We start from the raw sequence: 12,698 nt of genomic DNA, 5'->3' as shown, positions 1-12,698 counted from the left end.
TGCGATATTGTAATTGATCAGATTAATGATGCTCTGAGTGGCAGACACATCGCTTCCACTCAGCTGGTTTAATAATGAAATGAGACGCATTGAAGCCCGACAGGTAATGGTGCGGCGTCATTCACACCAACTGAGAATGATGCTGTTTTAGTGGGGGAAAAGCTCTGATGGAAAGATGGAGTTTCTATTTTTAAATCTAACCCTGTTCTGGGTTGAGGTTTGAGTGCATGTCTGTAACTGAAGCTGACACAAGCTTTGCATTAGTGGAAGGAGCTCACAGTGTGTGCATGGTTCTGGCTGAGGCCCGTGCCCTGACTTTTCTGTCTTCCTTCCCTTCTGTGTGTGTTTCAGGTGGAGAAACGTCTGGAGCTGGTGAAGCAGGTTTCCCACAGCACACACAAGAAGCTGACCGCCTGTCTGCAGGGCCAGCAGGGCGTGGACGTGGACAAGAAGTCTGTCAGGTCACCCTCGGTGAGAGAAAATAAACACTACAAATCTGATAAAACCTTTTCTGTCATCTGGTATTTTAGCTGAGCTGTACCGTACCAGTGTGGGCTTGTGTGCTGATCAAGGTACAAATCACATGATGTACAACCATATACATTTTTTTTACAGCCTTAGTATTTTTGCCATGTTAGGTTGGAGCCATAAATATGATGGGGTAGGTTTACACATTTGTCTAACCAATAAACGATCACTGGGAGGCCCAATCCTCAGAGAAGACGTGAATCTTTTTATAACTCATCCAAAAGTCCAACAACGACGGGACTTAGAAGAAACGTGAAGAAGGAACTGAAACTTAGAAGAAACTGATTGCTCATTTGACACCTTTCTTCATATCCTACTGACTAATCTCACGTAGGGCAGCTTCTGTAGGCAGCTTTAGTCTGCATACATTTAATGGTTATCTGCAGGCCACTTTGCAACCCACTTCCACCTTCTACCTAGCTCATCCTTTCATGCTGGTTAATTCAGTGGCACATCTGCTGTCATTCATGCCTGCTCTGTTCTGTGTCGTGGTCTTGCTGCTGGTCTCTCTGCCTCTGGCTTTACATTTATGTATATGAAAGGGCAGAGAGGTGGTAAGAATTTGGGTATCACTGACCAGTGACAGCAAAGAACACTGTTGACGGACATATGACAAGTTGGTAAATGCGTTAGAGGGTTACCTAGGCAACCGGGGGTCTGGAATGTCCACTAGTGACCGATGGTTAGTAACACAAGGAAAGCAAATCGAGGCCTGTGTGTATGCTCAAATGAATTGAACAAATCGATCAATAGTTGTTATACTGCAGTGAAGTTTATGCGGTTAAATCTTAGTATACAAAGTAAAATGTTCCAGGATTGGTGTAAACAGCAGACTTATCTGCCCTCTGGGCATGTTTTACGCTTTATTTCTACAGTCAGAGCATGCTGCTGCTCTTCATTTGTCTTATTGATTTGTTTTAAAAACATTGCATGCTAATCAGCAGCAGCCACAACTTAATATTTATTGTTATATTTTAATGGAATAGAATGAAAATGAATCATTTTCTACCTATCCAGTTTTTCTTCATTGTGCTCTCAGTAATTTCATAACAACTCAGACTAAAAGTTTTCCTAATGACAAATTAAATTTTAAGACTTTCAGAGAGGACAGAAGGACACTGACAGGTGATTAGCAACGATATTGGAAAGCATGTTTCATCCTCCAGTAAATGTTTTAAAAACCCCACAGAGGAAATATTTTCCTGCAAACCAAGAGACTGAGTGACAAAATATTCAAGTGCTGCACAATAATGTGCCATTTGTGTTGTGGAAAGTTAATCTTTTTAATCCTTCACTGGATTAAAAAATGTTTTCATCCTAAAGCTTAGGGGAGCCTGAGATGAAGATGTTTTAAGATGGAACCAAGACAGTAACTCGTGAGAAGGCCAAGGAAAAAAAGAGAGAAAAATAAGCTTTTTTTAAAATTAATTAATTAAAAATAAAATAAAAGTTTGCAAAAGTGATGAACTGATGTGACATGAGCACGTGTTTTAACTTCAGGTACTTATATTAAAGATAATTTATAATCTTCGTATGCTTTTATGATGTTTTCTCTGTGTTTGTGGTTTTATTTATGAACTGCAGCTGATTCATCGACTGTTTGTGTTTCTGTGCAGAAAAAGCTTCCGCTCGCAACGCTAGCACAATGTATGGTGGAGGGGGCAGCTGTGCTCGGGGACGAGTCTCTGCTAGGGTAAACACACGCACACACACACACATATAATAATTTACATTATTGTTGATCATCGATGAGATTGGAAACATTTTCTTTGGAAAGGCTGATGCAACAATTTGCATGCAACAACAAAAACAACAATTTGAAAATGGTTAGGTACAAGAACTAGACTGAGCCTGATTGAAAAAGCAGCCAGTGTCCAACTACAGATATTTTAGAAGCAAACTATAAAGAAATGAGGGGTGACACAAGAGTTTTTCACAGTGATTCAAGAGAAACCTCAATATTACAAACCAGGAAGCGAGCTGTAACACTGACTGACCTGCGTATGTTGCACTCGGTGAATCCGCTGTGATATTTCCTGTTGCAGAAAGATGCTGAAGCTCTGCGGCGACACGCAGGAAAAGCTCGCTCAGGAGCTCATCTTGTTCGAGCTCACCATCGAGAGGGACGTGACCGAACCCTTGTACGAGCTCGCAGAGGTACAGAAACAATGCCGTGCGACTAACTGTTTAATAAATGAGCTCCAGTCACATTAACAGCAGTAACAGCAAGCATCTGATTAGAAAAGGAGTCCAAAATGCGTCCTGGTAAGAAAAAGTGGAAATATAATTGTGATATGATTATAGAGCATCTGAAATTCAACAGGGCAGAAAAACATTATAAAAATGGTTTAGTTTTCATTATTTTTTAAATAGAAAAATAGAAAAGAAGGAAAGGGGGCGACAAGTAATTCACACGAGGTATGAGCTGTTTCAGCATGACAGGACTGTTGTGTCGTTTTGCTCATTAAGGTGCCCTGTATCTATGAATAAAATACTTTGAAGTGATAAAAAGTTAGAAACTGATAGCAAGAAGATTGGAGCTTCCTGCCTCCAGTCCCCAAACACGGGACTTCTCTGATGAACTCTACTTATTGCTCTGCAAATTAGCCAGTAAGCTAATCTCCATGAGAATGAGAAAGTGCTGCCCAGACTGATTCTGCTGCTACAGGTGCAAAGCCTCACAATACTGAGGCTGTTTGTTGTCCTCTTTCACACTAACACAGCAGACTGAAGGAAAATCTCTGCTCTGTCCTCTCAGGTGGAAATCCCAAATATCCAGAAACAAAGGAAACATTTAGCGAAGCTGGTCCTGGACATGGATTCTGCACGCACACGGTGAGTGTGTTTCTCTGTGTGTGAGTGTGTGTGAGAGAGAGGCTTGGCTGTTATCGGAGAAACTCCATCAGCTGTGAATGGACTGGCTGTGCAGCTTCCCACTGAATGTCACTGGGATTTTGTTGCACACCGTGACGCTGCCGTCTGTCTCACACCGCAGACTGCTGCCCGTGTGTGAAAACCTCACTTTAAACCAGACTGTCCTTTTTTTCTGTAACGAACACACTCAGTGTGGACCTTCATACTGATGTCTGTAGCTGTTACACTCGTGCTTCAAATACCACAGACCACTGGTGGATTCCTCCTCACACTTCCTGCTAAACAGATTGTGTATCAGTGTGAAGGTGTTTAGAGCAATAGGCTCAAACACTGAAATGAAACCTTTACTTCCTGAGCTGCTGTAGAAGCGGACTTTTATTTTGAGGGTGCTGTTTATTATTTTTGACTAGAACTAAATGCTAGAGGACAAAATTGGATAGAAAAAAGGCTTTCTAAGCCTGATTTTATGGCTGTGTTGACATAAGGAGTGCTTTATATCAGATTATAAAATTAGAGGACGGATGTAGCTTCCTGCAGTCTTTCTAATAGTCAGCAGGGGGCGACTCCCCTGGTCACAAAAAAGACATTTGTTGTAAAGAAGTCTACAGGGAAAGCAACCATAGACTCCCTTGATCTGTGACCTCAGGAATTGTTTTCCTGATTAGTTTATGGATTTAAATAATTCCTTTATTTACAGTCCAATGAGATACAAAAGCAACTTCTCCTTAGAAACTCGGTAAACCAATTAAAATTTAAAAAAATATAAAATATCTGCCAATATAGCTCATTAGTGTAAATTGCTGAAGATGAGGCTGTGATTGTGAGCTTTATCGGCTGCAGTGAGATAGTCCAAACATGATGGGCTCATTAAGCGCTCGTATGTCTCTGGGTGTTCGCGAGGAGGGGTTCAGACAGGCTGTGGGATGCATGTGTGGGGTTCACACAGATACTGGTGGCTTTGCTGAGGCGGCGTGTGTTGTAAATGTCCTCCATGTACTTCGATGATCTTCTGGGCTCTTGATGCATTTTGACACTACTGTCTTAATAAGAACAACATCATTTTCAGTTTTTAAATTATGGTCCCCATTAGTGTCCAGAAAGGCAGTAAAACAAGGTATGTCCACGATATGAGCATGGACTGTCCCGCGGTTTCTTGCGCGTGATGTCTGGTTTCAAAAAGATAAGGTGGCAGCTGTTCGAGGCTTCGCAAATGTGGCCTCTCAAACCAGTCGATTGCATCCAGCTTTAATATATACACATGCATTAATAACTCACCACATAATCCGTTTTACTCTGCAGAGGATCGGTCTGATGTCTCACAGCTGCACTGGCTTTGTAACTTTGAGGGTTTTTATGCAGCTATTTCTTAACTTCAGTTAACTTTCAGGTAAATTTAACTTTTAATGGCGTCTAGGTGATGCAGAATAAAGTCAGTAGTGCCTGATCCTGTTTGAAACGGGCAACTGCCACAGTTTCTTTCAGCTGATTCACTGCCATTTTGAGCAGTGACATGCAGAAAGGTTGTTTTCCTCACTGCGGTCCAGCCAGCCAGTTCTTTAGTGACCCAAATCTAAAGCAATTTTTCCCATTATGCTGCTGTGTGCTGAGCTCCTCTGGCAGTTCTACACATTATCTACACTGACAGACAGATGGATGGAGGGGGAAGAGGAGAGTCTGAGAGCAATACTTAAAAGACAAAACAGCTTAAGCTGAATAAATGAGGGTATATAGAAAGACAAGTGTTAGTATTTTGTCAGCCACAGACTTAATCCATTGCCTTCAACAGTTTGATTTGTTTATGTGAGTCACTTTGTTAAAGTAGCTGTCAGGTCTCGCTGTCAACGCTTTTCTCACTCGGGAACAAAAGTCTAGATCTGCTAAAGGCAAAGAAAAATGCCTTCTAACAGTTTAACATGCTGCCCTAAAAAAATCCTGAATACTTTTGTGACTCAAATTCACTTCTTACTGAAACCTACCTTCTGCTCACAGGTACACTCAGTCTACCAAATCTTCTGGACTGTCCAGCAACCTGCAGCCAACAGGAGCCAAGGCCGACCACCTCAGGGAAGAGATGGAGGAGGCAGCCAACCGCATGGAGATCTGTCGAGTCAGTGATCACTTTTTATCCCAATAAACTAACTAACATAGCGCCAGTCATAGTCTATCTATCTATCTATCTATCTATCTATCTATCTATCTATCTAGGCTGTTGTTATATGTATCAAGTAGATTGTTGTCATCTTTTTTTTGTTGATGTTTTTGTAAAGTGAACCTACAAGGATATTTATAAATGTCCTGAAACAGCCAATTCTTGCTTCCAAGAGTGTTCAAGCTTCCACATCCTGCATGTGCATATACATCCTTTTAACGGACCATTTGACCTATTATGTGCACAATATACAGGAAACAAGGAAATCATGTGCAATTACTACAATAAGCAATGACTCGCGTCATTATAGGCATCCTAGTAAGCCATGATATGTTATCTCTCGTAGACAAGAAAGGCAAAAGTTTTGTGAAATTTGTCATTTATGAAATTACAAAACCAAAATAGAGTTTTTGGGCTTTTTTGGCTCAGCACAGTTTGGCGCTTTACCTGATTGGTATTCTAACGCTGCACAAATGTGTGTAACTGAATCTGATATGAGGTGAGAACAGACAAACTTTCCACTTTCAGCAGAAGAATATAGAACAAAATTTTTCAAACTTTGAGCAAATAGAAGAAAGAGGAGAGATTTTTTTTTAACCTAACTTCTATACATACAGATATGAGCACTTTTAGCTATTAGCTGGCTTCAAGTGGCCATAAATTAGTGTGAAGTTCTGGGTTTAGGTATTCCCAAAAATATGAGAGTACTTTGATTATATTAATAATTATTTTAAACACTTTTTGAAGCATATATTTTGATTTGTATCAGTGTATCTAATGGCATTAATAATGGCTCTTTCTCAGCTACATTAATTGAGTTGCCATGCTTTCTAAGGACTCTTTAATGTGACAGTATATCAAATGATAATAATAATAATAATACACCTGCTCTAAATAGACAAAAGTTTGAACTGCAAAAACACATTTTTCAGACTGTTACGTGCCTTGTGTCTCTTTTTGTTTTTCATGCGTTCTATGCTTCAAAATGTGTTTTCAGGATCAGTTATCAGCAGACATGTACAGTTTTGTGGCCAAAGAAATTGACTATGCAAGCTACTTCCAGACAGTAAGTGCACTCACGTCTCTAAAACAGACAAAAAAGAAAAAGAAACACACTCTACAGATTGCCTTTTTCTGTCCGTCTCTGTCTAGCTGATAGAAGTCCAGGCAGAGTACCACAGGAAGTCATTAGAGCTGCTTCAGAGTGTTCTGCCTCAGATCAAAGCTCATCAGGGTGAGTCTCAGACCAACATGCTGCAGTCTTATTTTGTTATTCTTTCTCTCTAACTGCTTACATTTGCCTCTGCTGTAGTCCATATTACAGCGACAATGGGTAAACACAATGTGTCGGGCTGTACAAATGAAAGTGGTGCTTTATCCTTTCAAGTGCTTTTATCACCCATTTACCTACATTGTGTTTTCTGGTTTGACGCTGCTGAGAATTTCTTTATAACATTAACTGAAGTTATTTCATGCCTGATGGAAGTTGTAGTGTCGCCACATTCACTTCACATATACCACTAAACACGAAGAATTTAAATTTTTATAAATTGTTACATTTAATTGTTAATTGTTACATTTCTGATGATACACTTTACAGTGTTTTGCTTTAATAGAAACCAAAATGTCCAATCTGGAGCAGAAACCTGATTTGATGATATGCATGTGTTTCCTTTCACAATAAAAGCCCTAGACATAGAGACAAGAAACTAACAAAAAGCAAAAACTAGACAAAAATCAGCCAGGAGGGATAAAGAGGGAAAATTTTCCTGCTGTCACTTTGATTTGCACCAAAGCAGCGGAAATGGGTCCACAGTGGTTTATTCTTCCTAAGTGGACAGATTGGTGTCCCTGAAGTGTAACTGGCTTTGTGTTGTAATGCGATGATGAAGTGTTCCCTAACTTATTTTGAGCAGAGTAGTTTCTGCTGTTAAATTTGCTCCACAAAACACAGAACAGATAAGAAATAAGTCAACTACATGTTAGTAGGTGCTAAACATACACAGTCGTGGCTGAAAAGTCACAGGAGACGAAATGAGCAAATCAGAGAGAATCAAAGGTAAAATAAGTCTGGTTTTAAACGACTCAATGGAGGGAAAAGAACTTGTAAAACTCAAGCAACAACATAATGGTGACTATCAGGTGTAGTTTAATAACTTAAATTAGTACTGTAATGCACTTGATTACTACATAACAGGAAAATGTAATGTGATTACAGTAATTGTGTGTGAAACTCTGTGTTGTTTTCTGCAACATCATATTAAATCTTTATATATTGATAGAGTGGATGACCGAGTGATTGAGTCATGTTATCCATGAATGTGTTTTTGTTAGCGCAGTTTGTCATTTTACCAGTAAAATATGTCAAATAACTGTTGTCTCTGTTAACTACGGCATTCACAGTATAACTCTGTAATGGTATAGTTGGAAACTATTGCATATAGTGAAAACCTTGCATTGGTTTTGGCATCGCTTTGCAGTCTGGAAAAAAATTATTTGATAAACTCTGAATCGCTGCAGTCATAAGATCATAAAAGCAGAGCTGCTGCAGAATGATCTGGGCATTTGTGTGTGAATAACTCTAAGTGTGTGTGTGTGTGTGTGTTTTCACAGAGACCTGGGTGGAGAAACCGTGTTACGGGAAGCCATTAGAGGAGCACTTAGCGCTCAGCGGGAGAGATATTGCCTTTCCCATCGAGGCCTGTGTGACCATGCTGCTGGAGTGTGGCATGCAGGAGGAGGTAAACAAACCGGTCGCTTTTCACACGACACACAAGAAACACATTTATGGGTGTGAAATGTTGCAGAGGTCACCGCGGAGATGAAGTCAGTCTTAATTACCAGAGGGAAATCTAATCGGGGGCCAAGCCTGAAACGAATAATCAGCTGGAACATTAAACTAATGCTCACACATTAATACATCCATAGGTATAATTGAGTAATGTCATATGTCTGAAAAGCGACTGATTCAGTGGTTACAGGATCAGCTTTTTGCAGAATTTGTGTTGCTGTTGGCTTTATGAAACCCAACATGAAGCAGCTGGAACAAGGTTTAACGCTGCCAAGTCCAAGTATATGGTTCTCTCAGCTGGAAAAGGATGTAGCACCCACTCCGAGTGCTGCTGCACCAAGTGGACCTCAGTGTCTTGTGAGGGAGAGTGGAGCAGGAGACTGACAGATGGATTGGTGCAGCAGAAATTGTATCCATCTGCTGTTGTGAACAACGAGCTGAGCATGAAAGCAAAACTGTGGATTTACTGGTCAATATCCATTCCTGTTCTCATCTATGACCATAAACTGTGGGTGGGTGACTCAAAAAAACAAGAGAAACTGCAGAGGCTGGCTTTGTAAGGGTGCTAAGGATGTCTGGGCTCTCACTTGGGCAGTACTCACACATGCCAGATGATTAGGGCTATTTAACTAACAACAACAGAAACCTCAAGGTGTTTGTTATAGTAAGGTAAATAGAGTATTACAGAGAGAATCCCAATGATCAAATTATCCCCTAATGAGCAGCACTTGGCAAAAGTGGGAAGGAAGAACCCACTTTTAACTGGAAGAGACCTCCAGCAGTACCAGGCTCATGGAGGGTTAAATATGTGCTGTGACCTGCTGGATGGTGAGGGTGAAAGAAAAGAGTAAAGTGAGAATAAAGTGACAATCACTCACTCACAAGACAAACTAACTGAGCCATGCTAGCTGCAGGTTACGATATTTGTTCCTGTACAACGAGGTGATCACATATCACTACGATCAATTTCTCTTTCGTTTTGATGGCAAACTGCACAAGCAACCACGTCACTTCCTGACTATGACATGACGTGATTTCGGTTGAAAAGTTTAACTTTTCATTAAAACTACTAGAAACAAAGTGAAAACGTGACTCAAAAATTCTACAGGTAACCCATTAATTACATATCAGGTGTTAGGGGTAAAGCCTGTGTGTACACATACATTTCAAACCTGCCTTAGAGATTAGGGTCAGGAGCATTGAAAGGAACCAGCTGAGATGATTCAGGTAACTTCCTAATATGCCTCCTGGACACCTTCTCGACAAGGTCTTTCAAACATGTCTAAGCTTCAGAAGACCTCACAGCAGCCCCAGCACAAGGTTTGGTTGTGTAGCAGCCAGGATTTGGACCCAAATGCACTCACAAATCCAGAAATGAATTCAAAATGCATCCTTAATCCTGGTGTTTTACAATACAGGGAAAGCCAAATTACATGCAGAGCAGGAAATTCAAACCACGCAAAAACTCAGTGAACACAAGGCAAGGAGACACAACCATCAGAGAGGGTAACATTAAAAACACACCAGGTAATTAGGGAGATGGGAAATACCAGGGAGCCCAGCTGCAACAAATCAGGTAAACTAGACAGGAAAAGCACAACAAAATACCAATGCACAAGACAAAGGCTACCAAAATAAAACAGGAAATAACTAAACAGAGGAACAGACGAATACTTAACAATACACGAGGAACAGCAGGGAGGCAGAGTAAACTGAACGGAGGACTAACATAGATAACTGGAACAAAGCAGAAAAACACGACAACTAAGAAACAACATGAAGTGACTGCAGAACAGAACTTAGAAGCCCAAAACTCAAAACTATGGGTCAACCACCCCACACCAGGGTGTTTTAGGAGGGTGTCAGTATCAAATGGAAGAAGCCTTTACTGCTCAGAGTGCTGCCCTGTGACTCAGATAAGAAGTAGAGCATAGATGGATGGATGAAATGGGAAATGACACCTTTAATTCTGAAAGCTGGGCTTTTAATGTAGCATTTTACACTCTTCTGCTACTAAGAGAATCAGGCATTTGTAACACAAAATAAATTCAGCCTGTGTAATTCTCCTGCTGTTGGAGTTAAGTGACCTTGGCTTCGTTTCTGTGTCTCAGGGTTTGTTCAGAATCGCTCCCTCGGCCTCCAAACTCAAAAAGCTGAAGGCGTCTCTGGACTGCGGGGTTTTAGACGTGCAAGAATACTCCGCAGACCCACACGCCATCGCAGGTGAGCTATCAACAACACTGCCACATACCTAGACCTCCTCCCTGCCTCCTGGTTGTACATCATGTGTTCCCATGACAACTGATCATCCATTGAAATTTGCCTCACAGGGGTAGATTTATGAGTTGGCCCCCGTTGGCTTGTTGGAGTCTAGTTTCTGTACATTTCTGTTATTTTCCTTATGCTGAGCTACCCTCCTGTTGTCAATGAATGAATATAATCATATTCAGGCTGCTCGCATCAAAGAAACATTTTTAATCCCTTCTGCTGCCTGTCTTTGTTTCTCCTGCTGCTGTTTGCAGTAAATTTCCTCTTAAAGGTTATTTTGCTGGTGTGACACAGGAACTTTAGGCTCGATTAGGATTCACTTTGCTTCTGTGGTCACTGCTCGCGTGTCTGCAGACAAAGCAAAGTGTTTTTCTTCCACTTTCAATAAATTATCCAAGAAATGCCCAGTGATAAATTCCAAATATAACTGGGATTAGTGTCAGACAGATTCTTCATCTTCTGGAGAGGATGCAACAAAAAACGTCTTTTTGTTTCTGTCACGTATTCGCTTTTAAAGCTGCACTGTGACAAACTACAAAAGAAAGAAAAGCTTTCAAGCTTTTATGATGCTGTTATTGATCTTTTTTTTTTTTACTGCAGCAGCATAATGCTGTCGTCAGATGAAAACCATACATCTCCAAATGAAAAGCTTTTTACAAGCTGTGGAAAATATTTTTATCTTAAAAACAAGTGCATTTTTCTTAAAATTATCACACCGGCTGTTTTTCTTTCGAAAAATAAAACTTAATGGTAAGCATCCTTTCAGCACAGAGAGGTGTCTCGATAGTAATCTTTCTTTTATTTCTAAAATGACGAGGCTCTCAGTTATAATCATCTGCAGCATTTGTAGTAAATTATTTGTCAGTGTGTTTTCAAAAACATTTGTTTTATGTTCAGTGGCTTCTTTGGTTTTCTTTGCTGAGGAAACCGCCGTACTCTACGGATGTCCTTGTGTTTTTGGGTTGTTTTTTTGCAACAGAATATTGTAGCAAAAACGCAGTTTTTTATTTTTTGTATATAAGCCAGATCATTTAAGTGCTGTGTTTGTTTATTTGTCTGTGTTTGTTCGCCTAGCTGTCGTACTACTGTTGGAAAAATGTGTCTTAATTGTTTCATGACCAAACTATTAAATCTTTGCTTTTACAAACAAACTGAAAACCTCTCTGATGCACAGTGAAGATTTTAATTTCTCAGCCGAGTATGAAAGTCAGAAAAAAAGAGTCATTTTCAACCAGTGCAGAATAATGCAGCATTAAATCTCAATTTAACTCACAGCTCACCGGAGCATGTGGAGAAAATGTCCTATTCTGCGCTCTATTCCCCTTTAATGGTCCCATATTAAACTGGGTCAGCTCCACCAGCAAATTTAATTCGTCCCACTGTGGAGGAGGAGGTGGAAGCCCTGGTTCAGTGTAACTGCAGGCATTTATTTTGCACCATCAGTGCACCACCTATATGTATATGCATATGTATACACAGCTGTTTGTCGTCCATCCCTCTGGGGAATGGAAGCGGCAGGCCAAAGAGAGAAGACGACACGTCGCAGTGAAACCCGGTCAGCTGTGTCCTTCCTCATCAGTAAAGGAAAACTCAGTTCTGGTCAGACGGAAGCTCGATGTGGATTTGTGTAGTTTTACAGGATAGCTGCGTAGACCAGTGGGACTCATTTCTGAGCACTTGATGGGACAAACGGTGCACAGACAGACTTTTCACAGGCACATAAACTTTTTCTAGTCATGAAAACAATCATTTGATTTTGATTTTCTGTTCTGAATAAACATACTTGTGTTTGTAATTATGGAAAATCCCACTGGCTTTTTGTCATGGGGACCAGAGTAATGGAGACTGCTGGCAAGGAAGGCCTTTCAGCCTGGAATTTGAATATATACACATCACATAAGATGTGCTCCTACTGTATATAAAGTGATTTAATCTGAAATCTAATGCCATTGTGCAGTGAGCTGCAGGAAATTACGCTCACTCTCATGCAGTACATACGATCAGATCTGGGCTCGGCTGGATCAGACAGAGTCCACGCTGAAGCACTAATCATGGAGCAGATGGTTGCTTCAAAACGTTTATCATCTT

The 12,698-nt window shown here is 40.5% G+C and overlaps 1 protein-coding gene across 4 annotated transcripts in view; it reads left to right on the top strand.

The window, feature by feature from the left end:
* Nucleotides 1-12,698, top strand: part of LOC120722983 (rho GTPase-activating protein 44-like) — a 98,686-nt gene that overhangs the window by 59,458 nt on the left and 26,530 nt on the right. For all 4 annotated transcript variants that reach the window (XM_040014199.1, XM_040014200.1, XM_040014198.1 and 1 more), the window contains 9 exons: nucleotides 352-471; nucleotides 2,145-2,221; nucleotides 2,574-2,685; nucleotides 3,287-3,363; nucleotides 5,392-5,509; nucleotides 6,549-6,617; nucleotides 6,704-6,785; nucleotides 8,165-8,292; nucleotides 10,454-10,565. In XM_040014199.1, the coding sequence (XP_039870133.1) occupies nucleotides 352-471; nucleotides 2,145-2,221; nucleotides 2,574-2,685; nucleotides 3,287-3,363; nucleotides 5,392-5,509; nucleotides 6,549-6,617; nucleotides 6,704-6,785; nucleotides 8,165-8,292; nucleotides 10,454-10,565 (895 nt within the window). The remainder of the gene's footprint in view (nucleotides 1-351; nucleotides 472-2,144; nucleotides 2,222-2,573; nucleotides 2,686-3,286; nucleotides 3,364-5,391; nucleotides 5,510-6,548; nucleotides 6,618-6,703; nucleotides 6,786-8,164; nucleotides 8,293-10,453; nucleotides 10,566-12,698) is intronic.

The sequence above is a fragment of the Simochromis diagramma genome, unplaced genomic scaffold (assembly GCF_900408965.1).
Source record: "Simochromis diagramma unplaced genomic scaffold, fSimDia1.1 OVJJ01000669.1, whole genome shotgun sequence".
NCBI lineage: Eukaryota > Metazoa > Chordata > Actinopteri > Cichliformes > Cichlidae > Simochromis > Simochromis diagramma.
This window is presented reverse-complemented; position numbering and strand designations above follow the sequence as displayed.